General features: G+C 57.1%; 8 protein-coding genes across 8 annotated transcripts; 5 read left to right on the top strand and 3 right to left on the bottom strand.

Annotated features, from left to right (window-relative positions):
• Positions 1-588: 588 nt before the first annotated feature.
• UV8b_04928 (uncharacterized protein) lies at positions 589-3456 on the top strand (the record flags this gene model as incomplete). The annotated part of the gene is made up of 4 exons (XM_043142426.1): positions 589-689; positions 806-930; positions 1014-1370; positions 1463-3456. 4 exons carry the CDS (start codon positions 589-591, stop codon positions 3454-3456), a joined length of 2577 nt encoding a protein of 858 aa, XP_042998360.1.
• Positions 3457-4639: 1183 nt separating this feature from the next.
• Positions 4640-6845, bottom strand: UV8b_04927 (uncharacterized protein; the record flags this gene model as incomplete). The annotated part of the gene is made up of 4 exons (XM_043142425.1): positions 4640-6128; positions 6245-6343; positions 6433-6608; positions 6705-6845. The coding sequence occupies 4 exons, from the start codon at positions 6843-6845 to the stop codon at positions 4640-4642; spliced, it is 1905 nt and encodes a 634-aa protein (XP_042998359.1).
• A 3133-nt stretch (positions 6846-9978) lies between these two features.
• UV8b_04926 (uncharacterized protein) lies at positions 9979-11496 on the top strand (the record flags this gene model as incomplete). Its single annotated transcript, XM_043142424.1, has 4 exons — positions 9979-10193; positions 10482-10779; positions 10854-11123; positions 11185-11496. 4 exons carry the CDS (start codon positions 9979-9981, stop codon positions 11494-11496), a joined length of 1095 nt encoding a protein of 364 aa, XP_042998358.1.
• Positions 11497-12486: 990 nt separating this feature from the next.
• Positions 12487-13889, top strand: UV8b_04925 (uncharacterized protein; the record flags this gene model as incomplete). Its single annotated transcript, XM_043142423.1, has 3 exons — positions 12487-12534; positions 12671-13477; positions 13584-13889. 3 exons carry the CDS (start codon positions 12487-12489, stop codon positions 13887-13889), a joined length of 1161 nt encoding a protein of 386 aa, XP_042998357.1.
• A 428-nt stretch (positions 13890-14317) lies between these two features.
• UV8b_04924 (uncharacterized protein) lies at positions 14318-15344 on the top strand (the record flags this gene model as incomplete). The annotated part of the gene is made up of 3 exons (XM_043142422.1): positions 14318-14368; positions 14509-15154; positions 15262-15344. The coding sequence occupies 3 exons, from the start codon at positions 14318-14320 to the stop codon at positions 15342-15344; spliced, it is 780 nt and encodes a 259-aa protein (XP_042998356.1).
• Positions 15345-17348: 2004 nt separating this feature from the next.
• UV8b_04923 (uncharacterized protein) lies at positions 17349-18725 on the top strand (the record flags this gene model as incomplete). Its single annotated transcript, XM_043142421.1, has 1 exon — positions 17349-18725. The coding sequence occupies one exon, from the start codon at positions 17349-17351 to the stop codon at positions 18723-18725; it is 1377 nt and encodes a 458-aa protein (XP_042998355.1).
• A 676-nt stretch (positions 18726-19401) lies between these two features.
• Positions 19402-21276, bottom strand: UV8b_04922 (uncharacterized protein; the record flags this gene model as incomplete). Its single annotated transcript, XM_043142420.1, has 1 exon — positions 19402-21276. One exon carries the CDS (start codon positions 21274-21276, stop codon positions 19402-19404), a length of 1875 nt encoding a protein of 624 aa, XP_042998354.1.
• An 863-nt stretch (positions 21277-22139) lies between these two features.
• Positions 22140-23683, bottom strand: UV8b_04921 (uncharacterized protein; the record flags this gene model as incomplete). Its single annotated transcript, XM_043142419.1, has 2 exons — positions 22140-23219; positions 23426-23683. 2 exons carry the CDS (start codon positions 23681-23683, stop codon positions 22140-22142), a joined length of 1338 nt encoding a protein of 445 aa, XP_042998353.1.
• Positions 23684-25800: the final 2117 nt, after the last annotated feature.

The raw sequence follows: 25800 nt of genomic DNA, 5'->3' as shown, positions 1-25800 counted from the left end.
CTCACCATACCATCACACCACAACCATCACACATCTCCTGCAGCCTGAACGCCCTCTTCCGCTGCCCTCCCCCCCCCTTCTCCCCCCTCCCCTTCGGCTGCTGCTTCTTTCAACGCTTCCAACTTCCAACGCCTCTTTCAACGCTTCTATCAACGTCCCGTTCAACATCACCTCGCTCGCCATCCCCGCCGTCCTCGACTCCAATTGCTCACAGCAAATTGACACGCTCACGTCAGCAAGCATACACCCATCTTGGCCGGTCCGAGGGAGGCCGCGTGCAATCGACCCGTCCCATCTTACCTGGCTTCATCCGCCGCTCGACCACTTCCGGCTCAGGAACGGAACAAATAGACGAGTCGCCGATTCGCCCTTCCCCCCCGTCCCGCCCCCCCGAATCACTATACAGACCGCGGCCCCAAGCAAATCTTATTCGATGACCAAACTTACGGAAACCTTGGCTCTCTGTCGGTGATCTGGGGTCTTCCCGCATAACCTCCCCCCCCCCCCCCCTCCTCCTCCCGTCTCCTCTCATCGCAACGCACCAGGTCCATCGCCACCGCGGTTGGAGGTCTGAGCTTTGACACCGAAATGGGGTCGCAAGCGGCTGCGAACGCAGTAGCGGCCTCCTTTTCTACTACGGTTGCAAACGCTGCTGCCCCGCAACCCGTCGCCTTCAATGCGTCAGGCTGGTTTGTCTTCCCACCCTCCCTGTTGACGAAAATCATGGCGCTTTGCATGGCTGGCCTCCGTAACGGCTGCCCGACGTCACTCGAACGAGCTTGCGGTTCTAACCTCGTGGCTGTAGGCTAGGGATCGATGGAAACTGGTCGACGTATGCTTTCCTCATCGGAGACAACAGTCCCGTCAACGTATTTTTCAGCACAACGCTATCCGAAATCTGGGTCGTTGGCCCTGACGGATGTCCCAAAGGCGAGTCGAGTCGAGTCTGGCCCACATCACCAAGTACGTCGTACATTTCGAAAACACTCGCCTAACCGACAAGTTTGATATAGGCAATTCTCTGTGCGCTACTTCTCGAGGCGGCATATACGACCCGGCCAAGTCGAAACAATGGTCCGGCTTGGGCATGTGGCAACTGGGACTTCCAGATATGGTGACCGCGGGAAGCGGACAGTATGGCTTCGACTCAATCGCGGCAAGCAGTCGGATTACCAACGTTAGGTTCAGCATGTCCAACGTGCTTCTGTCGGCCATTTCTTCCACGGATTATTTCCTCGGCTACTTTGGTGTTGGTCTTCGCTCTGGCAACTTTGGCGACGTTGTTGCCTCACCTCCGTTGCGACAGGCTGTAGCGTCTTTTGGATGGATCCCGAGTTACAGCTACGGATACACTGCCGGCGCCTCCTATCGTAAGACTCACCCTCCCCCCCGCTGCGTAATGTTCACCGCTTTCTTCATCCCTGCAAGGGCGACCATGTACTGAGGAAGCTACTCCATACAGGCGGCATAGTAGGATCGGCAACTCTAGGCGGTTATGATTCAGCTAGGTTTGCTCCTCACGACACGACCTTTACCATGAATCAAACCGAAGGCATTCCCCGACCTCTTGTCCGAGGAATCCAGGTCGCCGCCGTAAATGGCAGCAGGCCGGCGGCCTGGAAATCGGAGACGATGACCTTGCTGCAATATAACAATTCCTTCACTGCCGTCATAGACACCACGACGCCCTACCTCTGGCTCCCCCCGACAGTGTGCGATAGATTTGCCAGAGCGCTCAACCTGACGTACAACAATACCTATTCCTTGTATACGTTAACGAATGACCAATATCGCCAATACTCGTCCGACGACTTCTCAATGGCCTTCACCTTCAGCCTATCGAGCGAGGATAATCGTGACAACTTTGGACTTCCTCTCCACGTACCCGGCGTGGTCAACATTACTGTCCCTATCCGGGCATTTGTCAGTCTGCTCGAGTACCCCTTCATGAACTCAACCATAGCGTATGGTACGCCCGCCGTGCCCTATTTCACCCTTCGCAGAGCGCCCGATGACACCTTCATCATTGGCAACGCCTTTATGCAGGAAGCCTACCTAATCACCCAATACGACTCTGGAATCTTCTCCATCCACCAAGCGCGATTCCCCGCTGACGCCATTGGAGGGGCGCAACTACAGGCCATCAGACAACCCAGCAACAGCCCATATCCCGCGCCCCCGAACCCCAGCACCGGGAACGGGCTCTCAGCAGGACCAATAGCTGGGATCGTGGTCGGTTCCGTGGCCCTGTGCTCCATTTTTCTCCTTGCATTCCTCTGCTACAGGCGACGACGCCAGCGCCAGCAACGACAGAGATCCGGGCACCGACTAGATGACGGCAAGGATGCCAGCTCGACCCTTACCCCCAGCCCACCCAAAAGTCTAGTGTACCGAGTGCTGTCGAGAACTTTTGGAATGTTTTGTCGACACCGCCGAACCGGAGCAGCTTCCAGATCGGGGGCCGGCGGTGGCAACCCATTTGAGGCTCCTGATTGCCAAATCTACGAACTCCCCGCGCCCTCTTCACCAGCCGAGCTGGACGCGTTGGATGCAGGAGGCGACGACGACTACTCGGTGCTTGGTGATACCGACCTCGGCACCGACTCGACGCAACACCTGAGTGCCTACGAGGTTGCGAGGAGGAAACTGGACCGCCAGCTCCAAGGGCCGGTACCGGAATATTTGCCGCCCACCCAAATGGTGCTGCTGCCCCCGGAAAAGATGCCGATTCCCGATGTTGCACTGGAAGATCGGACGTCGGCGACGCATCAGCAACCGTCGCCCGTGTCGCCCCCGCTGCTTTGCGCCGACTCGACTTCGAGCACCTTTGTCACGTCGGAACCGTCACCAATCTCGCACCGGGAAGGAGACTGGAGCTTGGCCGAGCTCCCGTCCCCACTCACCACCAACTCGAATGCCCCTTCGTCGCGCTCCTCCGGAACCCGAACCGGCGGAGGGTATTCGACGGCCGGTTCGCCGTCGGCCCCAGCCCCCGACGGCACTTCGCCAAGCCCTGCCGCCGTGCAGCGGACGCCAATCGACCCGTCGCGAGTGGTATGTCTGGGGCCGCTGCCTGGAAATGTTCCGCTGCCAGGACAGAACATCGGGACGGCGTCACGCATAGTCGGACCCGACGGACGCAGCACGCCAGTCGGCGCCATGTTGGCGGCAGGCTCCCGCCACTCCGACGACAGTCTTGGCAGCGACTTCACAGACGACGAGGGCATGGCGGGAGCCGAAGAAGCACGCCGACACCAGGCTGCGCCCCCAGGCCAGCCCGGCAATGTGGAGGACGGGAACAGGCCCGTCGACGCCGAATCCAGCGATGCAGACGTGGTTTCCGAAACGGGACGCATCGACCCTGGCCGGGATTTGATCCACGTGCCGCAGCTGGCCGAGAGGCGTTACAGCTGGGAGGAAGAGCGACCGGAGCATCCGCAACAGAAACCCCAATAGTACGGCTGGCTCGGCTGGTTGACCCAGGATGCAACTTTACCGAGTCAAAAAGACCTCGCTGGCGCTGTTTCTTCGATTCACGTTTCTGCCGCAGCCCCAACCAACCACCCTGGTTACTATTATACCTCAAATCTCAAATCTTTTTTCTCCTTCTATTTTCCCTTTTTCATTTTCGCACCCATCTTTTTTTTTTTTTTTTTCCTTCATTTCATTCCTTTTCCCATTTGATTTTTTTTTTTTTTTTTTTTTTTTTTTTTTTTGGCTTTGGAAAAAATTCACCAGCGAAGGAGGAGTTTGGGCACTTGTCATTTGCGCCCGCCGACAGTACGGTGGGCCGGCGGCTATCTACAGGGCTGCGAAGAGAGACGAAAAGAGAAGCAGGTGAAGCGAATCGGAAATACCTCCCGAGCGGTGTGGTTGTCTCCCGGTGCTGGAGTGGACTTGACTTGTCTGTGCTGTTGGGACGCCCAGTGCTGGGTTTTTGTTTGATTTTCTCTGGCGGAATGAGTTTTTCGTAGGCCGGGGGGAGGGGGGGGGGTGGCAGCTCGGATGTCTTGAAGAGCGAGCATGCATGCAGGCAGGGGGACTTTCTACTTTTGGCGCCGACACATGCCTCGTGCGTTTTACGATGTGGTTGGGAATAGGCGGCAAACGAAATGGCGGTTTTTTTTTTTTCAGCAACCTCCTATAGCGAGGGTTAGCCTTTCCTCGGCGTATCATTGTTGATGTTCTCACAAAAAAAGGGCTAATACACAAACCAGCCGCCTGCAGAAACAGAACAAAAGGGCTGGATATTTTTCTTTTCTTTTTTTTTTTTTTTTTTTTTGGGGGGGGGGGGGGGGGGGGGGGGGGGGCCTTCACGGAACGCTGGTGCCGGCAGAGGCCCCGAGGCAAATAAAGGCAACAGACAGGCCTTGTTTGGGCTGAGCAGGGTGTGGATTCAAGTCATGGTTTGAACAGAGCACTCCGTAGAGACGGCTGCCGTCATGGCAAAGAACCACAAGGCGTTTATTTTCCCTCGTCCAAAGTTCCAACTTGTTGCCGGCTTCGCCTTCGCACTTGCAGCCGCCGCAGGCTATGTACTCTTGCCGATTCCGCTTTTCGGGCGTATGGAATGCGGCACCATGCTGGCCGAAGTGCATGATGGTAAGCTTCATCTTTGCTGGTCGTGCCTGGCCGGGGGCTACCATATCTCCTGCCACCAAGTGATGGCCTCCGACAGCTTCTTCCGAGGCTCCTCTTCGCCGGCTCCTGGAATGGCATCCAAAACAGCGCGCTTGCACGCATCAGCCATCTTGGACGAGCCACCGCACACCATGAAGATGGGCTTGCTGGGAATCAAGTCGGCGACGCGCGCCGCCTGCTGACGGACCAGATCCTGCACGTAGACCTTTTCGCGCTGGTCCCTAGAAAACGCGGTGAAGACGGCAAGGGGTGCGTCGGGGGCGGCGGCGGCGGCGGCGGCGGCGGCGGCGGCGATGGATTCCCACTCCTCGGCGAACAAGTAGTCCGCGGCTTGGTTCCTGTTCCCGAAAAAGAGCAGCATGGGCGCGTGGGGGCCAGGGTGCGTCAGGCGCTCTTGGATGAGGGCTCTGACGGGCGCGATACCCGTGCCCGTGGCTATGGCGACAAGGGGCCTTTTGGCGTTGGCGGGCCCGTGGATGGGGGATAGGACGGGCTTGACGGTCACGGAGAGGGTGGTGTTGAGGGGCAGGTGGGCGATGTAGTTGGAGCAGAGGCCTGTTCTCGGTTTGCGGAGGATGGTGCGGTATTTGACAAGGGCGGCCACGAGCTGCACTCTGCACGCGGGAGCAGGTTGAGGTGGGTAGGACGGGGCGCGCGCTGACAGAGGGCGCGGAGGGCAAGCGCATTGGTTGCCGTAGTTTGCGATGCTAAAGTCTCGACCGCGAATAAGAGGGAAGACGTCGAGTAGCCTGTGGGCCGGGACGCGAACGGAGGAGAATTCCTCGAGGACCTCGATGATGGTCCTTTTCGACCGAGTGGCGTAGTCAAAGTATTCGTCCAGGAACTCGGCCGTGGCAAACTCCGCAAGCCGGTCCTTTTGCTGACGGTTATCTGAGAAGTAGGATATGTTCTTGAAGAAGGAGCGCCTGGGAACAGCGTGGATGTCGACGTTGTGGAGAAGAAGATCGCGGAGGCTGCAGGTGGTGGAAATGGTGTGCAGGCCTGGCGGGAGGGAGCAGCATGTCAGATCGAGGGGCCTGTCGGCTATAAAGTCCCATTTCATGAGGCCGATGATTCTTTGGACGTCGGCCGGAAAGTTTTTGGGGTAGATGGTGAGACAGTCGCCTGGGTTTGGGTTGAGTGGGGAGCCAGATGGGTTGGAGACGGCCAAGGTAAGCAGGCGGACGTCTTGCCAATGAGAGGGGGGGGTGAGTCTTTCGTTTGCGGCTATGGTGGCGGAGAGGCTGTTTGGGAGGAGGAGCTGGTCCAACGGCGGTGCCGGAGGGACATGGTTTGCAGCGTCGGAGCTGCTGCTGCTGCTGCCGCCACTGGGTGTGTTGGAGATTCTGTCCAAGGCTGGCAAGAGAGACCACTTGGGAGGAAGCATCTCGTCGTCGGGGATGGGCTGCCGACCTTGCGGATCGGGATGGTGCTGGAGGAGGTAATTTCGGAGGTCTTCCGCCCATCGTACGAAGCTGCCGTCAATGCTGCACTTTGGGTCAGCCGTTGACATCACGTTAAATGATAGGGGGCGGTCTGGGAAAGGAGGGTTTGCCAAGGGAAAGAATTCCGAGGGCAAGGCAGATATATATAGTATTTTTACCCTTCTGGAAATTGCTCATCCGCCTCGCACGGCTCCATGAATGTGGTTGCGCCGAGTTGCTGGAGGCGGCGGATGAGTTTGCGAGCTGCCCAGTTAAATCTGCAGAGTCAAGACAGTCAGTGCCGATGATGGGCTGGCTGGCATACTGTGAGGTGAGCGAGCATGAGTCAAGTCGGGGAAATGCTCACTTGAGATAGGTGCTGTCGCCGAGGCCGACACACGAATACTCCAGGCCTGCCAAACAAGCAGGCGGTAGCTTCTTGCGAAGCAACTTGTTCCAAAACGAGAGCGCATTGTGCGGCATGTCGCCTTGTCCAGTAGTCGATACAACGAACAGGACTATCTGGTGAGCAAGGAGATCGTTCTACAAGAGAGAGGTTTGGTTAGTCGACTTGCTCAGTGGACGGACCCTTGGCGGCGGGCAGTGCCGGGGTTGAGGAGTGCGCAGGGAAGCTCTCACCAAGACTGCACTATCCAATTCGTCCACGCGGGTCGTGAAATGCAGTCTCTGACAGAGACGGCCAAGCTCTTCAGCCAGGTCCTGAGCGTTGCCAGTTTCCGAGCCGTACAGGACCAAGACGGTCCGATCCGGGACGCTCATGGCTGGGATGACGAGTCAGAGTCGGCGGCAAAGAGGAGTCGCTGCATGGTCGAGTGCCAAGGGAGGACCAAGGGAGGACCAAGGGAGGACCAAGGGAGGAAGCGTCAAGCATAGAATTCTCGACGGGGTCAAGTTGAGTTCAAGTTCCGGACTGCAAGCAAGTCGACTCGCCATGTTTGGAGAAAACAAAATGGGGTCACAAGAGAGTCGCTACCATTGATTGGCTGGGGCAGGTGGAAAGCGGGGTCCGATGCCGGGGGCGCATGAACGACCCGCCGCGGGCAAAAGAAAGGGACAAAGGATGCAGCCCAAGTTTCGAGTCCAAGTATCCAAGTGTTAAAGCATCGAATCTCGGAGTCATGAGCAGCCTACCCGGACATGGTTGTCAACCAGAGAGGCCGAGAGGTCAATCCAACGGGCCGGGCCGTCTTCTGGCGGGACCCAACCCAGGCGATCTAGCCGCGGACTTGTGCTGACGGGGATTTTGTTCGGTACGGCGCGAGGCGAGACAACCAGCAGCGCTCGCCTTGGCAACATGTGAATCATGGGGTCCCCGATGCTTCTGAAATCTCGAGGCTTGACGCTGTCTCTCAGGTCCACGGTTTCCGGAAATAGACGGCCACGGGAGGCGCTTGTTGTTTCGGCGTCGCATGTCTGACCATGTCGCGGCATTTCCAAGGCCTTTTGAAAGCTCCTAGTCCGCCCGTCTGCGGCCTGCGATGACGTGCACCGAGATTCCGCTGGGAGAGCGGGCGGAGGATACCCATGCGTTACGATCGCTGCGTTGCGCGGCGGAAGAAATCACTTGAAGCATCACAGGTTGGCCCTCTTGGCTCAGACGTCCATGTCTAGTCTCTCTACGGGCATTGGGTTAGCTCAGAGGACCCGTATTGCTGGTCGTTCCTGCTGACAACGTAACAAGCGTGTCATTGTGCAGCGGCTGCACCTTTGACGCGCGTAGAGAGCCCCGGGGGAGAGGGAGGGGGGAAGGGGCAGGAGGAGCGAATGTTCCTTGTTTCTTCTTGGTGTCACTCCAAGCGTCAAACTGCACTTCACCATGGGGTCTGGTGCATGCAAGGGAGCACTGGCCACCTACCTGGAAAGGGGCGGGCAGGCTCAACGAGGCGCATCAGTGTTGATGAAGACAGGAAATGCGTTGCCAGGCATGTCGCGTCTTTGCTGGGCTTTGACCTGTACAAGGCTCGAGGCTGGCGCGTCGCTTTGGCTAATGGTGAGAATGAAAATGCTGTCGAGCAAGGTGAAGGTGCCGCGCAGTCGTGCCTTTGGGCGCGCAATATGTACTCCGGAGTCCGCATGCTCAAGTGTAGCGTCAATGTCGCTCAATGCCGCTCAATGTCGCGTGATGAGGTGGGAGCGAAGCCCTTGTTGCATGCTTGTCTTGGTGCCTGACCCAAGTGTCTGTTTCCGTTCTCCTTGCTGCATCCGCCATGCCGAATATCTAAGGCGTTGCTTTTCCACGAGACGAGACCGGCAGCCTCTTGGTGCCAATGGACGCTCTATGCTTGACGCTGGAAGAGGAGTCGATGCCGAGGCTGCCAAGGCAAACTGCCTACATAGGAAGAAAAGGTGGTCAGCAGCTGCGGAGTAGGGATATGACTGAGGACATGAGGAATCAATTGATTCCAAAGAAGTTGACGCGTAGAAACCTTGGCGCCTGGGTCTTGAGGCTGCAACAGGCTGCAACAGGCTGCCAAGCGGCGAATCCCATCTCGCAGCGCAGAGTCAAAAGTCGAAATGTCCAAGATCAGCTCAAGCTACCACCCAGGCAATGCTGACATGCCATTGCATTGCCGACTGAATCACGCGGCACAGGTTCCACACGTAGACTTTTGCCGGGGCGAAACCACGAATGCAGGCTTCTTCAGCATCCTGATTCGGCAGGGGCATTTCGTGAGACGTGTGAGACGTGTGACGCAGTTCCTCCGCAGCCATGGTGAAATTGATGAAACGAGAAAAAAAGGAGAAGCTGGCTGGGTGACCCAAGGCCTCAATTTGATCAGCCAGCCGCGTCCGCAGCCGCGTCCGCATCTGCATCCGCATGTCGCCCGTCGCCCGTCGCCCGTCGCCCTCTGGCACCACCAAGTCGTGCCTGTCGTCTGGTGCCCTTTGCATGTCCGTCGGCCAGCCAACTTAGTAGGTCAGGTTGGTGGCACCGCACCTAAGCCCACATGCACTAACCAATTGACCAGACCACCTCTCATCTCATCGAGGGGCCAAGGCTTGGAGGTCAACATTGAAGACTGCACGTGCTGTCAGAAGGCCGCGCTGCCGCCTGGTCGCTCCCTCCCCGCATTTGCCCACCGAGCGAGCTTGCCTGCATTGGGCGGTTTCGTGACGCCTCGCCTTCGCCTATTGGCCTGACCGGTGTGTCATGCCTGCCAAGTCCACCTTGGGCAGCCCAATGCTCCGTCCGCTGGCAAAGAGCGGGGCCAGCCTGGGGGCGTCCCCTGATGTACCTTAGGTACCTAAGGTACTGTAGGCATGTACCTAGGAGGTAGGTACTGTACCTACTTGTATGTACCAGAACCAGACCTAATGTCTGGCATGTTGTTGACACGCAGCGAGCGTTTGCTCCTGCTGAAAGTGCTGAAGGAAGGTGCTGCGCTGCTCTGAAAGCTCCAGCCAGTCCCGGTGCCATTGATTCAATGCTGGTCCCACCCAGCCATCACCCCCTACTCGCGCCTGCCATTCACATTCACGCCCCCCTGCCCACTGCAGCTGCAGCTGCAGCTACCGCCACCAGCAACCGCCGCCCGCCCCGAAAAAAATATTTCATATTCGCGACCACTCCTGAACTCGTTGCCCCCCCTTTCCCTCTCCTCCATCACATAACAACAGCCAAACTTGTGACTCCGCGCAACGCATCGCCGTCTGTCAACTTCAACTGTCATCTAGGGCACGAAGCTACCCTGACCAATCTCCTCCCTCATTGCAACAGAGAGTAACCCACGAGCTTGACTTTTCAACTTTCCGTGCTCCTCTTTTTTTTTTTTTCTCCTTCCCTTTCCTTGAACGTCGCTTTTGCACGAGCCCAACGTTCAAAGAAAAAAAAAAAAAAAGACGTCATATCCCACTAGAGACTCCCACAGTCATCAATACTCCAACCATCAAAATGTCTGCTATCAACATGGAGAAGGCCTCTGACGCCACCGTTAATGACGTTACAAACGCTCTGAGCAATACTTCAATCACCCAGCCTGCCGACAAGGCCGCCGCTAACGAGGCCGCCTCGGCCAGTGCTGCGGAAGGCCGCCGCCTCTACATTGGCAACTTGGCCTACGCGACAACTGAGGGGGAGTTGAAGGACTTCTTCAAGAGCTATCTTGTGTAAGTGCCTTGTTTCCAGAGTGTGCAAGGTGGAAGGGCCAGTGACAGTGTTGTGTGCAAACAGCACGGGGGTTGGTTGGGTAATCCTTGTCATGTTTGGTTTTCCAGACGTGGCTCTTCATCACCACATTTTGAAACCTTTTGCTTGCTCTTGTTATTGACACCACTCGTTTTTCTGCCTGAGCCTACATGACGATTTGGTTGGCCGCACTGTCCTTGTGTGTTTTTGCAACGTTACTAATACCCAGCGGCTGGGAAAATTCTCGTGCTAACTGTCTCCCTCTTTAGTGAGTCTGTTTCGATCCCAAAGAACCCTCGAACCGACCGTCCGGTTGGCTATGCCTTCGTTGACCTTTCAACTCCCTCCGAGGCCGAGCGAGCTATTGCCGAGCTTTCTGGGAAAGAGATCCTTGAGCGCAAGGTCTCTGTCCAGCTTGCCCGCAAGCCTGAGCCTGCTGGTGAGAAGACCGAGGGTACCAATGGTGAGGGATCCGGTGCTGAGGGTACTCGCCGCCGCCCTTCTGGCCGCGGTCGTGGCCGTGGCCGCGGCCGTGGAGGACGTACTGCTCGAGGTGGTCGTACTGGCGTAAGTAAATGGCATCATCTGCTGCGGGGAACGTAATATTGTGAGAATAAAGCTAACCATGTCTGGCATACAAGGAGACCGGTGAGAACAAAAAGGAAGGCGATGTTTCTACTGCCGCTACCGATGCAGCGGCTGCCCCTGTCGAGGCTGAGGGCACCAATGAGGTTCAACCATTGAAGGACATCACAAATGAAAACCAGAACAAGACTGACTCGACTGCAAAGACGAAGAACCAGGCTCGTCCCCAGCGCGAGCGTCGCGAGCGGGGTCCTCCCGCCGATGGCATACCCTCCAAGACCAAGGTCATGGTTGCCAATCTCCCTTACGACTTGACTGAGGAGAAGGTGAGCTGAGGAGTGACCTATCTAGACAGAGCATGACTGGCATGTTAACCGCTGCGTCTAGCTCATTGAGCTCTTCAAGGCATACGAGCCTTCCTCCGCCAAGATTGCCCTCCGACCCATTCCTCGATTCATGATCAAAAAGCTCCAGGCTCGTGGTGAGGCTCGCAAGGGTCGTGGTTTTGGCTTTGTTACCCTTGCCTCAGAGGAGTTGCAGCAAAAGGCTGTCACCGAGATGAACGGCAAGGAGATTGAGGGCCGCGAGATCGCTGTCAAGGTCGCCATTGACAGTCCCGATAAGACTGACGAGGAGGCCAACGCTCCTCAGGAGGAGAACAAGGAGGCCGAAGCTGCCACTGCCGCCATCAGCGCCTAAGTGCGTGGCTTGTCTCCTCCCCCCCCCCCGCTCCCTTTTTGTGTGTGCGTGTGTGTGTCTCTGCTCTGGGCCAAGGCTACTCCAGATGGGTTGGCACATTTCCCTGCCCGAATGAGAATACATTACGACGAATCTCGACGAATATCGCTTATAGGACCACCTCGGGTGAAGTCGTGTTGCTCGGCAAAGGAACATTAATGGCGCAACGCGTTTCATGTACTTCACTAATAACTCAGCACATGGGGTATCATGTGGGGTTGGATGAAACTGCGCCGTCTTTGAAATGTCTAGGCGTGTTTTGGTGAGTCCTGAACATTTATCGTACCGTAAGGGCTTGACAATTCTTCGTCGGCTGTCGACGTGGGCATCATGTGTATTGCTATTCTATTGCCTTATATTTTGGGAGGCTGAGATGAACTAGAGCAGCAGAACGGGTTTAATGACAACTGATGAATCACGTCGAAGGTGTTGTGTGATGACCTGATGACCTGTTTTGGCGAGAAGTAGTGAAAATGGCCAAGTGGTGTGTTGTGCTCTGCAACGAGTAGTTGGCGTGAAAGAGTGGTGATGTTGCGATGCATGAACGCATGTGTAGAGGGGAAAAAATTACCAGGTACCTAGGTACCTAAGGTAGGTACCTCCTAGGTTAGAGTGAGAGAGGCATGTACCTTGGGTAGTGGTATCCTGGGGAACCAAGCTTACCTTGGTCGGCATCTGTTATTGGCAACACTGGATAATTGAATTGTGGGGAGTTGCCCCGCCGGCCAGCTTGTGTTGCACAGAGGTACAGTAACTCTGATAGGTTACGACGTTGGCAAAAGGGCAGATGAATACCCAGGAAAAGGCACAACGCCCCTGGCTTTTTTGGAACCCATTATTCCATTATTTTTATTTCCAAAGAGCGTCCCTTGTCGGTTGAACGAGAACAAGAGAGCGTACTTGACAACGGGACTGCCCTGCCGTCGTCCAAACTTTGCGCCTCGGTCTGCAATGGCGTCCAAGGCCATGTGGGAGGTTGATCCCGAGACTCGTTCCAAGGTACGACGACCGACTCGACTCGGGTGGGATTTTTGACACGGCCCTGGTTTTGCCAATGCTTTGCCTTCCTCCCCTGGAATAATATGCCCTTGATAGGGACAGGATCTGACCGGGAAAACTGATGCATTGTCAATAGCTGGCCGCTCTCCAAAAGGAGTCCAAAAACAACGTCTGCTGCGATTGCGGTGCCCCCTCCCCGCAATGGGCTTCTCCCAAATTCGGCATCTTCATCTGCCTAACGTGTGCAGGTGTGCATCGAGGACTGGGAGTGCATATTTCCTTTGTGCGGAGCATTTCCATGGATGCGTTTAAAGCGAGCGAAATCGAGCGAATGCGACTAGGCGGCAACGAAGGCTGGAAGAGGTTTTTTGAGGAGCACGAGGACACTCAGATGCGGGGGATGTCCTGGGACGATGCGACAATTGCGGAGCGGTACAGCGGCGACGTTGGCGAGGAGTGGAAGGAGAGGCTTTCGTGTCAGGTTGAGGGCAGGGAATACGTGCCCGGGGAGAAGAAGCCGGCCGCACCGACGCCGGCCGTGAGAAGCACCTCTTCACCAGCTCCGGCTGCTCAGCGGATGGCATCGAGGACCGGCACACCGTTGAGCCATTCGCCGAGCCGAAGCCAGAGCCCCGGACAGATGGGTGGCGGTGGCGGTGGTCCAGGAGGCAAGGTCCGAGTGGACGACAGGTACTTTTCGAGATTGGGCGCCGAGAACGCGTCGAGATCCGAGCATCTCCCCCCCAGCCAAGGCGGCAAGTATGCCGGCTTCGGCAACACACCGGCCCCAGCGGCGTCGACTCAGGGAAGCATACCCAACCTTGATGAGCTGCAAAAGGATCCCATGGCGGCCTTGTCCAAGGGCTTCGGCTGGTTGACGTCGACGGTGAGCAAGACGGCCAAGACGGTGAATGATGGATATATCCAGCCCACTGCCAAGCAAGTACGTGCTCCCAACCCTGTCTTTTGGGGGGGGGGGGGGGGGGGGGGGAGAGACCGCGTTCGATATTCACATTCTACGGAAAAGCTGACAATGGTCGTGCGTACAGTTTGCAGAAGGTGATTTTGCCAGGCAAGCCCATCTCACAGCCGCGCAGTTTGCCAGACAGGCCCAGCTTGCAGGCAAATCCGCCCAAGAAGGCTTCACCCGCTTTGTCGAGGGCAGCGACGGTCATCAACGAGATGCACCACTCGATGCGAGCCGCAAAGACTTTTGGGACGACTTTTCGAGCTTGGCCGACCAGAAGAAGCAAGGTGACAACGCGATTGGGACAAGCGCGATGGGTATGGGAAAGAAGAGCGCATCAGGGGGTCCGGCGTCTAAGAAGAAGCAGGATGACTGGGATGATTGGTGACGCCAACATGTGCCAAGCTGGACGTTTGACGTTTGACCTCCCCTTTTTTTTTTTTTTTTTTTTTTTTTTTTTTTTTCTTTTTGCCATTCCGGAGTTGGGCTTTTGGGGTGGTGCAGGAAGGGGAATGTAGCTAGCACAGTATCTTCATTTCGATAAGCCAGCTTTAGATGACTTTTGCTTCCACTGGCAGACCCCGTATGTTGGCCCCGGTATTTGCTGCAAAGAAAATTGACGGCCTTTTGTCTTTTTCTCGACTTGGGTTTCCATCTGCAAGCGCAGTGGCTCATCACGTGACGTGAGTAGGGGAGAGGCTGTGGGGGTAAGGTAGGAGCAAGGTTGGAGCCGGACTTGGCCGGGGGGAGTTAACGTCGGAGCAAAGTCACAGACTTTCTTCAACCTCACGGAGCCATTGACTCGCAACCGCCGCCATGTCCGCTCTGAGGATCCTCGTGCCCGTCAAGCGGGTCATTGACTATGCTGTATGGAGCTACATCGCCACCTCGTGTGAAACTGCTTTTGATCCCATGAGCTGGGGAATGGGGGAAGAATCGTGGAACTAACTCGTCGCTTTTGCCCGCTCACCCCTCCCTTCTTCCCTCTGCTGCATTTTTGAACATAGGTCAAACCCCGGGTCAACAAGGCGCAGACCGCCGTCGAGACGGCCGGCGTCAAGCACTCGATGAACCCGTTCGACGAGCTGTCGGTGGAGGAGTCGGTGCGGATCCGCGAGAAGAAGCGAGCCCCCGGCGGCGTGGAGGACATTTGCGCCGTCTCGGCCGGCCCCGCCAAGGCGCAGGACACGCTGCGAACCGCCATGGCCATGGGCGCCGACCGCGCCATCCACGTCGAGGTCAAGGAGGGCGACGCCGACCCGGAGCCGCTCACCGTCGCCAAGCTGCTCAAGAAGGTGGCCGAGGAGCAGAAGAGCAACCTGGTGATTCTGGGCAAGCAGAGCATCGACGACGACGCCAACCAGACGGGCCAGATGCTCGCCGGCCTGCTGGGATGGCCTCAGGCCACGCAGGCCAGCAGGGTCGAGTTTGGCGAGGGCGACAGCGTCACCGTGACCAAGGAGATTGACGGCGGGGTGGAGACGGTCCGCGCGAAGCTGCCCATGATCATCACGACCGACCTGCGCCTCAACGAGCCGCGGTACGCGAGCCTGCCCAACATCATGAAGGCCAAGAAGAAGAAGCTGGACAAGAAGACGCTGCAGGACTATGGGCTGGAGAACGAGAGGCGGCTCAAGGTGCTGAAAGTCACGGGTGAGTGCGTTTTGGGGGGGAGTCGTCGTTTGCGGCATCGCTGGATGGCGAAGGGATACGCTGACGTGTTTTTTTTTTTTCTTCTTCTTTTCTTTTTTTCTACGCAGAACCTGCGCCTCGACAAGGGGGCGGCAAGGCCGAGGACGTGGATGGGTTGATTGGCAAGTTGAAGGAGCTCGGGGCGCTGTAGACGGGTGGCATTGTGCTTTTGCAGCAGATGAAGCCGCGCATGCAGCTAGGCGACTGGAAGTCATGAAGACGGCGTTGCGTCGCTCTGCACGGAGTACCGCGCGCGGCGCGATCTGTCTGCCAAGCGATCTGTCGAGAACGAGCCAGGGTTGTGCAAAACAGGCCTCTTGTACAGTTCCGGTGCATGTTTCCTCCCCGTGTCGTTCTTCTTGTTTCTTTCCCAAGACCCCCCGTTCTGACAGGTACCTACCTACCTACCTACCTAACCTATCCTACCTCCCAGATTGACCATCTATGTATACTTTATCCTTGGAGGTGGTTGGATGAAAGCGGACCGGCAAGCCGTCTTGTACGGCCCATCTATGCCACGGACGATGCTCGCCTTTTGCGCCGATGGGATGTAGGATGTACCACGTAGAACCCTCCCCCAGCTTGGCCGCGTCGAAGCTCTGGGGTTTGTAGGCGAGGAATGAAGCCAAGGGTCGACAAGCCGGTCCGGAGCTCGGCGCAAGAGCCGTCGCTGCTCGAGGTGTAGACTGGGCGGGCGCACCGGCTCCGGCTCCGGCTCCGGCAAAAGAGGTCATTGATATGCACAAGCACGCAATCTCGATCGATGGGGCTGCAGCGACCGCACAAGCACGACCCGGGGACAAGGGGGGGCCGAAGAGATGATTCTACAAAGTCTGCTCGAGAGTCGAGAGTCGGAGTACAATTCAAAGTACAATTAAAAGTACAATTTGAAGAACAATTCAAAGTACAATTCAAAGTACAATTCAAAGTACATTTCAAAGTACAATTCAAAGTACAAATTTAAAGAACAATTTCAGGTACGGATACAAGAGAGGCCTCGTGGTGCAGGAGCAGGTGCAGGAGCAGGCGCAGGTGCAGTGCAGGTGCCGCACCCCGCCGTTCGTTCCCCTCGGCTATCCCGTGAGGAAGGCACGACTCGCAAGTCGTAGCGAGTACGTACTGCGTACTACGTACCGCAACGTTCTGCGGGGCCGCTCCCACGTCCCAGCGACCCCATAGGGCGCCTCACATCACTCCCATGCGCGGCAGATCCGACAAAACCTTCCAAACCGGCCAATGGGGAAGCGCCCTCTATCCCACAGGTCCACTCTTGGCCCCAGGCAGGCAGGCAGGCAGGCAGGCAGGCAGGCCGGCCTTCAGGACCAGCCAAGTTTTTCCTCGTCCCGGCTGCGAATATTTCTCTCACCGACTTTGCGCACTTCAACTTCCCTCCTCTCTTTTTCCTTCCCCCGCAACGGTCAGAAACAGACAGATCTCGATACCACTCTAATTCCTCGCCCTCGCCCTCGCCCTCGCCCTCGCCTCCCTGCGTGTGCCGACTGTCAAAGCACGATATCTACCGCCTTTATTATCCTCTTTTCTGGAGTGCCATTGTTGCCTCGGGTTTCCTCTTCCTTGATCAACCTCGACTGGAAATCGCCCTTATGAACGGGCGCCCGTCAGTCTTCACCTCTCAGGTATGTGACGGCCGCATGTCTGCCGCAGTCGGCTCGGGATTGACTGGCTTGGCCTTTTTTTTTTTCCCTATCCCCCTCCCCCCCTTTTTTTTTTTGTTTTTTTTCTTCCCAGCAACGCCCGACCAGCGAATCCACCATCCCAACCACTACAACGCTCCCTCTACGCTGTCCAATCCTCGCCTGCCTAGTTGCACTGCGTTACCAGGGAACATTGGCCATTGGCCTTTGTTTACCTATTCCTTGACTTGCCTTCAAAAAGAAACCTGTTTCGTGGGGCAAAAACTTGCATACTGACGCCATCGCATAGGATTATCTCTCTGGTTCGTGCTCGCTTACTCACCGCCCGCAGCTCGCAAGCTTTTGCTGAGCAAAGAAGCCCCAAACTAATCATGACACATTGCATAGACCATCTCTGGAAGTCCCAGTCGTCTTAGATTAGCTTCCTGAAGCCTCGACCCCCCACCTTATTTGCTCATTCGTTAAAAAAATAATTGCCAGGCTTACATCAAATCATTGCCATGTTCTTTCGACTGGCAAGCGGCCTTGCCAAGCCGGCGGCGAAACCTGTTGCCGCTTTTCCCGGCAGGACTCTGGCTGGCCGGGTCCGATTTGTTTCCCAGACCACTTCTGGGAGCACGGGCAGGAAACTTCCCTTCGCTGCTACCCGAGCTACCGAGCCTGTCAACTCGGTTCCGGCAACCTTCACCATTCGTGACGGACCCGTCTTCAATGGCAAGGCCTTTGGCGCAAAGTCCAACATTTCCGGCGAAGCCGTCTTCACCACCTCCTTGGTTGGATATCCCGAAAGCATGACGGATCCCAGTTATCGTGGCCAGATCCTGGTCTTCACTCAGCCGCTCATTGGAAACTATGGCGTGCCTTCCAACCAGCGTGACCAGTACAATCTCCTAAAGTACTTCGAGTCACCCCATATTCAGTGTGCCGGCGTGGTGGTTTCCGATGTGGCCGTCAAGTACAGCCATTGGACCGCTGTGGAAAGCCTGGGCGAGTGGTGCGCTCGCGAGGGCGTGCCAGCCATCTCCGGGGTCGATACTCGCGAGATTGTCACCTACCTCCGCGAGCAGGGTTCGTCCCTTGCTAGGATCTCCATTGGTGAGGTGTACGACGCCGACGAAGACGAAAGCTTTCTTGATCCCGGCCAGATCAACCTTGTCAAGCGTGTGAGCACCAAGGCTCCTTTTGTTGTCGAGTCCCCGGGCGCCAATCTCCACGTTGCCCTGATTGACTGCGGCGTCAAGGAGAACATCCTCCGCAGCTTGGTCAGCCGTGGTGCCTCGGTCACTGTCTTCCCCTACAACTATCCCATCCACAAGGTGGCTCAGTACTACGACGGCGTCTTCATCTCCAACGGACCGGGTGATCCAACCCACTGCCAGGAAACCGTCTACAACCTCGCTCGCTTGATGGAGACTTCCTCCATCCCCATCATGGGTATTTGTCTCGGTCACCAGCTCCTGGCCTTAGCTGTAGGCGCTCGCACGATCAAGCTCAAGTACGGTAACCGTGCGCACAACATTCCCTCCCTGGACCTGACCACTGGCCAATGCCACATTACCAGCCAGAACCACGGGTACGCCATTGATGCGAGCACCTTGCCGAGCGACTTTAAGGAATACTTTGTCAATCTCAACGACGGTAGCAACGAGGGCATGATGCACAAGACTCGACCCATCTTTTCCACCCAGTTCCACCCCGAGGCCAAGGGCGGGCCCATGGACAGCGCCTATCTCTTTGAGAAGTATCTGGATAATGTTCGACTGGCCAAGCGCACCGCCACTGTTTACAAGGACAACACCCCAAGCCAGTTTATTCTTGACATTCTCAGCAAGGAGCGCGTCGGCGTTGAACCAGTGCCTCTGGCCGGCGCCATGTAAACGGTCTATGTGGGTGAAGGGGATTGTTTTGATTTTGGATAAGGGGGGAAAAGAAAGGACCGAGGAATGGCAAAGGCGTCTTGTTTTCTCTCTCTCTCTCTCTCTCTATTGTCGGACCGGTGGAGTGGCAATGGCCGTGACCATGTAACAACGTTTCTTGAAACATGTTTTTACTTCATCAGTCCATTAAAGGCTCCAGCATGCCGAGTTGTCATTGTCACTGCTTTTTCTCGCGAGCATCCCTCGCGTGCAAACCCCTCCCCACCGCCACTTGTGCAGAAATCCATTTTCGGTTGTAAATTGAACAAAAAATTACCTCCCGAGAGGCTGTAGACCACCCGGGGGGGGGGGGGGGGGGGAATAATTGGGTTACATCGTCAAGCCCCATCCACCATTGAGCCATCCATCCACTCAACTCACTCATTTCGAAGCTCCCGCAGCGCCCCCCCTTTTTTTTTCCTTCTTTCTTCCTCTTTTTACTTTCAACGCCGCAAAGCAACCGTTCAGACTGGACCGTGTTTTCTCGTCGTTGCAAAATGGGCCACGCGGGTTCCCCTCGGTTCCCGTTGTACATACCCATCATACCATATCGTACCACATCGTACCCCTACGCACTCACGCCGTCGTTGGCGCCTGCTGCACCAACCGCCAGACGGCGCAGCCCTTGCCGTGCGTCCTAGTACCGGCGCCGGTCGTCGTCATCCCACCGCCCGTCTCCCCCCGGAATGTACCTATCACTCCGGGGACGAAAGCCTCCGCCTGCCCCTGCCCCTGCACCTCCGCCTCCGCCTCCTCCTCCGCCTCCTCGTCTGCCGCCACCTCCTCTACGTCCTCTGCCGCCGCCGCCGCCGCCGCGACCGCCTCGTTCGCGATGAGGAGGACGTATACCTTCAAAGACTTCGCGGCCGCGATCTACAAACGAGTCGCCGTCTTCAAACGAGTACCGGTTGATTTCCCGTCCGACGTCTCTGTTGGTTTCGCGGGTGTAGAAGGAGCGCATGTTGTCGACTCGTCGACGGGCAAGGTCGTCCGCGACGGCAACGTACGAAATCACCGGCCTGGCGTGCGTGTGCTTTTCGTGGCCGCACGGGGCAGCCGGCAGGCCGGGAGGAGGTGGCGCCCTTGAGCGAGGTCCGCGCGGGCCCGTGGGAGGAGCAGCATCCGAGAAGTGGGCGCGGGGCCCAAGCGGCGCCGAGTTGACGCTGTCGGCCGCCACGGGTGGCGGAAGCTTGCTGCTCTGCGTGGGCGGGGGGCGGCTGTTCGACAAGGACGACGACGACGACGACGACGCGGAGCTCGAGACGAGGCTGGCCTCGACGGAGCTGCCATCGGGGCTCGAGGTGTAGACGACTTCCCATCGGTTACCCGGCCTTCGAGCGCCGCTCTTTTCCTCCATGTCGACCCAGCTGTCAATCTTTTCGGGAGGGATAAAGTCAATGGCCAGCGACTTTCGGTTGCTCTCCTTGGGCCAAGTGCGGCCGTGCAGGAGCCGGCGCACACGTGAGGCGGCAGAGGTGGATTCAAAGGCCACAAAAGCGTGCGTACGAATAAAATCCAGGTGAAACTTGGTGACGATGTCGTCTCTTGGTTCGTTTCCAGGCAGCGTTGCGAGGCTGACGACGTGAGCGCGCAGTTCCGCGGGTCGCATGGGGCGCATCAGGTTGTTGATGCAGATGGCAGACGTGGCGGGGTGAACAGCCGGCTCGACGTGTCGCTCGTCTTCCGTTTCCTGAACGAGAGGGGCGTCGCGCAGGTCAAGGTCGTTTCGGGATGGATGGTTCGAGAAGAGGTGGCTATCTGCACGGGGCCGTTTGCGAGCGACATCCTCTTCCTTGGGCGGCGAACTGGCCGAATGGCGCTTGCGTTTCTGCGCTTCGGCAGGCGGTTCAGCAGGAGCGGGAGCTTCGACAGGTGGTGTCGGCGGCGGTGTTTCACGCGTGGCGATATCGGGGGTGTGCGATGGCTGCGGCTCAATGGCAATGGCAACGGCGCTCTGGTTGGCTTCCAGCTCGGGCTCGGCTTCGGGCTCAGGCTCAGGCTCGGCTTCTGCTTCGGCTTCGGCTTCGGGTTCAGCTTCTGCTTCAGGTTCGGGACCACGGCCAGGTGCAGAATCCTCAAAGTCGGGTTGGGTCTCGGGTTCTGGGTGTTGGGTCGGGGCATCGACGTGACCAGATTCGCGGGCTGGTGTGACGTCGAGCTCGGGCGCCTGTGCTAACGGAGTATTGGGAGCGTCGGCCGGCTTCTCGAAGCGAGGCACAGGCTCGGGAGTCGGTTCTTTGGCCGATGCCAGTTCAACGACTGCATCCCCGTTGGGCCCGTCCGCCGGCGGCTCATCCGCTGGCGGCTCGTCTTGTGCGTGGTCGGCGACGAGGCCATTGGCGGTCTGCAGACTGGCCTCTTCTGCCGCCTCCTGAGCGGGAGGCTCCGCCGCGAGGCGATCAGACTCTTGGAGGCGGGCAATGAGGTCGGTCTTCAGGCCGCCTTGCGGTAGGCCTCGTCGCTTAAGCTCGGCCTTGAGGTCGACGACCTTGAGTTTCGCCCAGTCACCCATGACTGACGGTGGGTGTGCAGCCAGACGGGCAGCTTGGCGCACGAAAACGTGATGTGTTTGCCTCAAGTTATGCGCTGCGCAGCAACTCTGTATGACGTCGCGCCGCGGCAAGGGAAGCAGGCCGATGGGGTAGCTCGGCCAGGCTCGGTTTCGGAGGATGAAAGAGTTGGGGCGATGGCTCGAAACAAGGTGGTGAAGCAGGAAAGTTGACACGGAGATTGTCTAAGATTCACAGGGCCCTCTATGGATCTGGATATGGGGATATTTTGGGGAGAGGTTGGGGGGGGGGGGGGGGGCGCTTGGAAGAGAAGTTGAAGGTGGGCCTGGACCTGGGTCTGGGCCTGAGGCGGAAAATTGTGACAAAAGACTGATTGGGAAGTCGCGACGCGCACCAGTGTCGCCGGGGAAAGTCCGGGATGCCGCTTGGCCAGACATGGTCAAGCGCTGCCCTGGTGGAATTCTGAAAAGCACAAAGTACTGAGTACCAAGGGCCAGCAGCTGCCCAGTGCTGAGGATCAGGTAGCAGTTACCCGCTAGAGGGATTCTGCGCATCTTCGGAGTACCGGCCACGGATATTCCGTCCTCACGGGCTTGAACTCGACTTGTCTCTGACTTGTAGAGAATCTCGCAGGAAAACACCACCTGGCAGTATTCATCATCAGGGGCCAACCCTCCCACTACGCGTAGAGGAGCACGGGCGAGGTGTGCATCTTGTTTCATCCATGTGTACGCAGCAGAATTACAATTACAAGTAAATTCAATAAAAAAGATACAAAAAAAAAATCAAAGTTGGCCGGAAGAACAGTTGGAATAAAAAAACAAACGAAACAAACGAGGCGCCAAGACGGATATCCGAAACCTCGTCACGCCTGTAGCCCGTCCTGCCACACTTGATTGTCCGCACAATTCGGGTTGCATACACCACCACGAAGCCTGCCCGAATCGCATCTCAGCACACAAGACGCCTGACCCACCCCATCGCCTTGGTAGGACGGGTAGTCCGTATACCCGACGGCGGGTTCGTCAAAGGGGCCGTAGAAGCGCGCCCTGTCGTAGGGAGCAAGCGGCCAACCGTTCCGCAGCCGCTCCACAAGGTCCGGATTGCTGATAAACAGGCGTCCGTAGAGCAAGGCGTCGTACCTGCCAGACTCCATCACGTCCCACGAGTTGGCGTCGTCAAACCCGCCGGCAGACATGAAGGGCGTGGTGCCCCAGATTTCCCGAAACAGCGACAGGTCGACGTGCGGCAGCCCCCACGAGTCGAGGAACGCCTGCTTCTCGGCTTGGCACAGGATTTGCTCGTACCTGGGCTCGACAAAGCTCACGTACGACAGCCCGGGCAGCCGCCGCTTGAGCTGGCGGCAGAGGTGGCTCCAGGTTTCGATCCTCTGCTCGCCCCTTGCTTGGTTGAACAAGCCAAAGGGGGTGAGGCGGATGGCGAGATTCTCCGGCCCGACCGTGCCGGCGAGGGCGTCCATGAGGTCGAGGACAAATTTGCAGCGCTTCTCGGCCGTGCCGCCGTACTCGTCGGTGCGCCTGTTGGAGTTGGAGCTGAGAAACTGCTCGGCCAGGTAGCCGTTGCCGCCATGGAGCTCGACGCCGTCGAAGCCGATTTCCACGGCCAGAGCTGCCGACCGGCAATGGTCTTCGATGGTTCTTGCAATGTCCTCCCTTGTCATTTCACGGGGTGGGTACTGGGCGAGTTTGACCCGGGTCGCGGTATGGGGCGGCGGATAGGAGAAGCACTCGTCTGCGTCCTCCCACGGAACGCTGGACGGCGCCAGTATGGGCGTTCCCGTCAAGTGAGGAATGTTTGCGCGTCCCGAATGCCACAGCTGGGCATAGATGTAGGCCCCTTTGGCGTGTACGGCTTGCACCACTCGTTTCCATTCTCTGGCTTGCTCTGGCACGAACAGGCCGGGCACGCCGGGCATAGCATTTCCCTTGGAGCATGTGTGGTCAGTTGAAGGAGTTTTCAGACAAAGACTTGTCTGTACTCGGTACTGTGCAAAAGCATCAAGGAACAACCGAAATAGTGTCCCCCTTCTCCCCCCCCCCCTCTCTCCTTCCCCCCTGACAGCCCTGCAGCCCTGCAGCCCTGCTAGGGATATGCCATAGTACCAGTGAGGAGAGGATAGCCAAGACTCACCTCTACCGACGGCGGAAGGCCCTCGGATATCATTAAGCCACCAGGTGTGGCGCGTTGTTTATAATACTCCACGACATGGTCATTAGGGATCCAAATACGATTCGGCTCCTGGGCGGTAGATGCGCTGTTAAGGGGAGTTCCCCTGTTCCGCGTGAGGGGTGCGTGGACAACTCGATGCTTCAACTCGATGTTTCCGTTGGCAATCCTGAGCGGCTGAAAGAGCTTCGAGCTGCAGCCAGGGTTCGCCAGCCATCCCATGGTGATTTGTTCCGTCACGTTTCCGAGGGAGAAAGAAGCCTGGCGTACTCCGTAGTTATTTGAAGGAAACGCAGGAACAGTTTCGCAGCCCAACAAAGGGAGGGCTGTTGGGAGGAAATGAATGCTGTGGTATGGTCTGCTGGTGCCCAGTGCGTTGCTTGCAGCCTTGTTTCCTCATCTTGGGAGTACCCGATTGCCATGAAAGCGAAACAACAAATGCAGGTAGCCCTCCTTTTCTATTCCACAAACAAAGATGGGCGAAAGGAGACCAAAAAAAAAAAAAAAAAAAACCTGGAGAGAGAGAAAGGGAGACAGAAGAGACGCAATAGGGTGAAAACAGAATATACGGCCCATGATGTTCTTTGAAAAAACCAGGCCAAACCGGACACGGCGTCGTTCTGTTGGCATGCTTTCTGTGAATGTTCTTTTCTTGGGCCCAGCATACCCACTCGGTATTTGAAATATGCAATTGGGGGCTGCGGAATGTCGTGGTCCGTCCATCCCAATGCCCACGGCCACGGGCAGGCTCGAATTCCTGCCCTGTCCATTGAAATGAAGAGTTCCAAAGATACTATTCCGTAGAGGAGGAAATAGCCCGTGTTTGATGCAGCGAGGCCCGGTGGGGAGAGGGTGACCCTGTCAAACGCTGGGTTCGCAAGCTGGCGTAGCTAGGAAATCAAATTACACCAGGAGCCAGCACGGCGTTGGAGGCGGGGGAAGACGAGAGAGAGAGAAAAGAAGCGGCAAAAAAAAGAAAAAAAAAATCCCGGAAAAAGATTGGAGCGATCAGAGGGATGGATGTATAATCGGCGAAATGATATCACCTCTAGGTGAAACCAGCTGTCGGGTTCTTGCTTCACAGTCTTTCCCGTCCAACCTGCGTGACAAAAAAGCCTCTCCCCGTGGACGAGAACAACCATGGTACCGCACAGTCGTCAGCACAAGCTCCAGCGAGTTTCTCCCCAAATGCCGTATCCCTGATATAACGCTCGGTGAGGAGCTCACATGAGAATTGACGAATGTGAGTGTCTTGTTGGATGCTCGTGGCTGAATCGAGCCCATGCTTTTGTGTCTTTTGTGACAAGTAAGATTGCGTTGGGCCCAAAGAGCCGGCGTTTGGCTCCCCAAAACTGGCGCAGCGTCACGCAATGGCCGTATTGTGGTTCCCCAAACAATAAGAATGGACAGAAACAGGGACAAAAGCCAAGCCACGGTCTGGACTCTGGAATTTCTCGACTTCTCATCCACCGCACACCCTCCCCGGAGTCGCCTCGCTTTCCAGCTGCAGGGCCGCCGCGTGGAGAAGGAGAAGGGGAGAACGAAGAGAGGAATCCGGTCGTGTTGGTGCTGCTCGTCGGTAGTGCGGTTTCTTTTTTTTTTTTTTTTTCGTGATTTCGCTTCGGTTGTAAATCTGCGTTCGTGGCTGGGGACTGGGGTGAAGGCGCTTGGGCAAGTTGGGACGAACCATCGAGGAAAGGATTTGATGCAAAGGGCAGCCAGACCGTACCCACGCTCACACGCACTGTGCGCCAGGCAGCCGGACAGTATGCGGCACAGTGTGTGGGGCGGCACGTGGGTACGGTGCTCCATCCACGCTCCCATCATGCTCCATCATGCTCCATCGCGATGCATCACACTCCCTCACGGTCCCTGTATCCATGATGGGCTCCTCATCCTTCCTTGCTTTGGATGCATGCAAGACATTGATTGCCCCCCCCCCCCCCCCCCCCTCCCTCCCCCGGCGGGCCCCCTTCCGTGGCACGCATGCATGGCGGAGATCCATTCGTCTCGACTCAGATTGGATATGCCAGGACGTGACAGATAACCTCGCTCTACACAAACTTGCGTCTATATAGGCCTTTGCTCCTGTCCGACCCAGTCCGCACGTTCCACAAGAGATGGGCAAGGCACATCGTGTACGGAGTACGCTGCCCGAGTTTTTTCTTTGCGTGCCTTACCCTGGGCCCTGCGGGAATATCAGATGGGTTTGAAAAAGTGCTTGCCACCCCGGTTGTCATTGTCCTTGTCCTTGTCCTTGTCGTCGTCGTCGTCGTCGTCGTTGTCGTCAGGTTCCAGCACTTTGTGCCCGTGACACAGAACACAGCCCCGTGTTGGCA

Source organism: Ustilaginoidea virens, chromosome 4 (genome assembly GCF_000687475.1).
Source record: "Ustilaginoidea virens chromosome 4, complete sequence".
In the NCBI taxonomy this organism is placed as follows: Eukaryota; Fungi; Ascomycota; class Sordariomycetes; order Hypocreales; family Clavicipitaceae; genus Ustilaginoidea; species Ustilaginoidea virens.
This window is presented reverse-complemented; position numbering and strand designations above follow the sequence as displayed.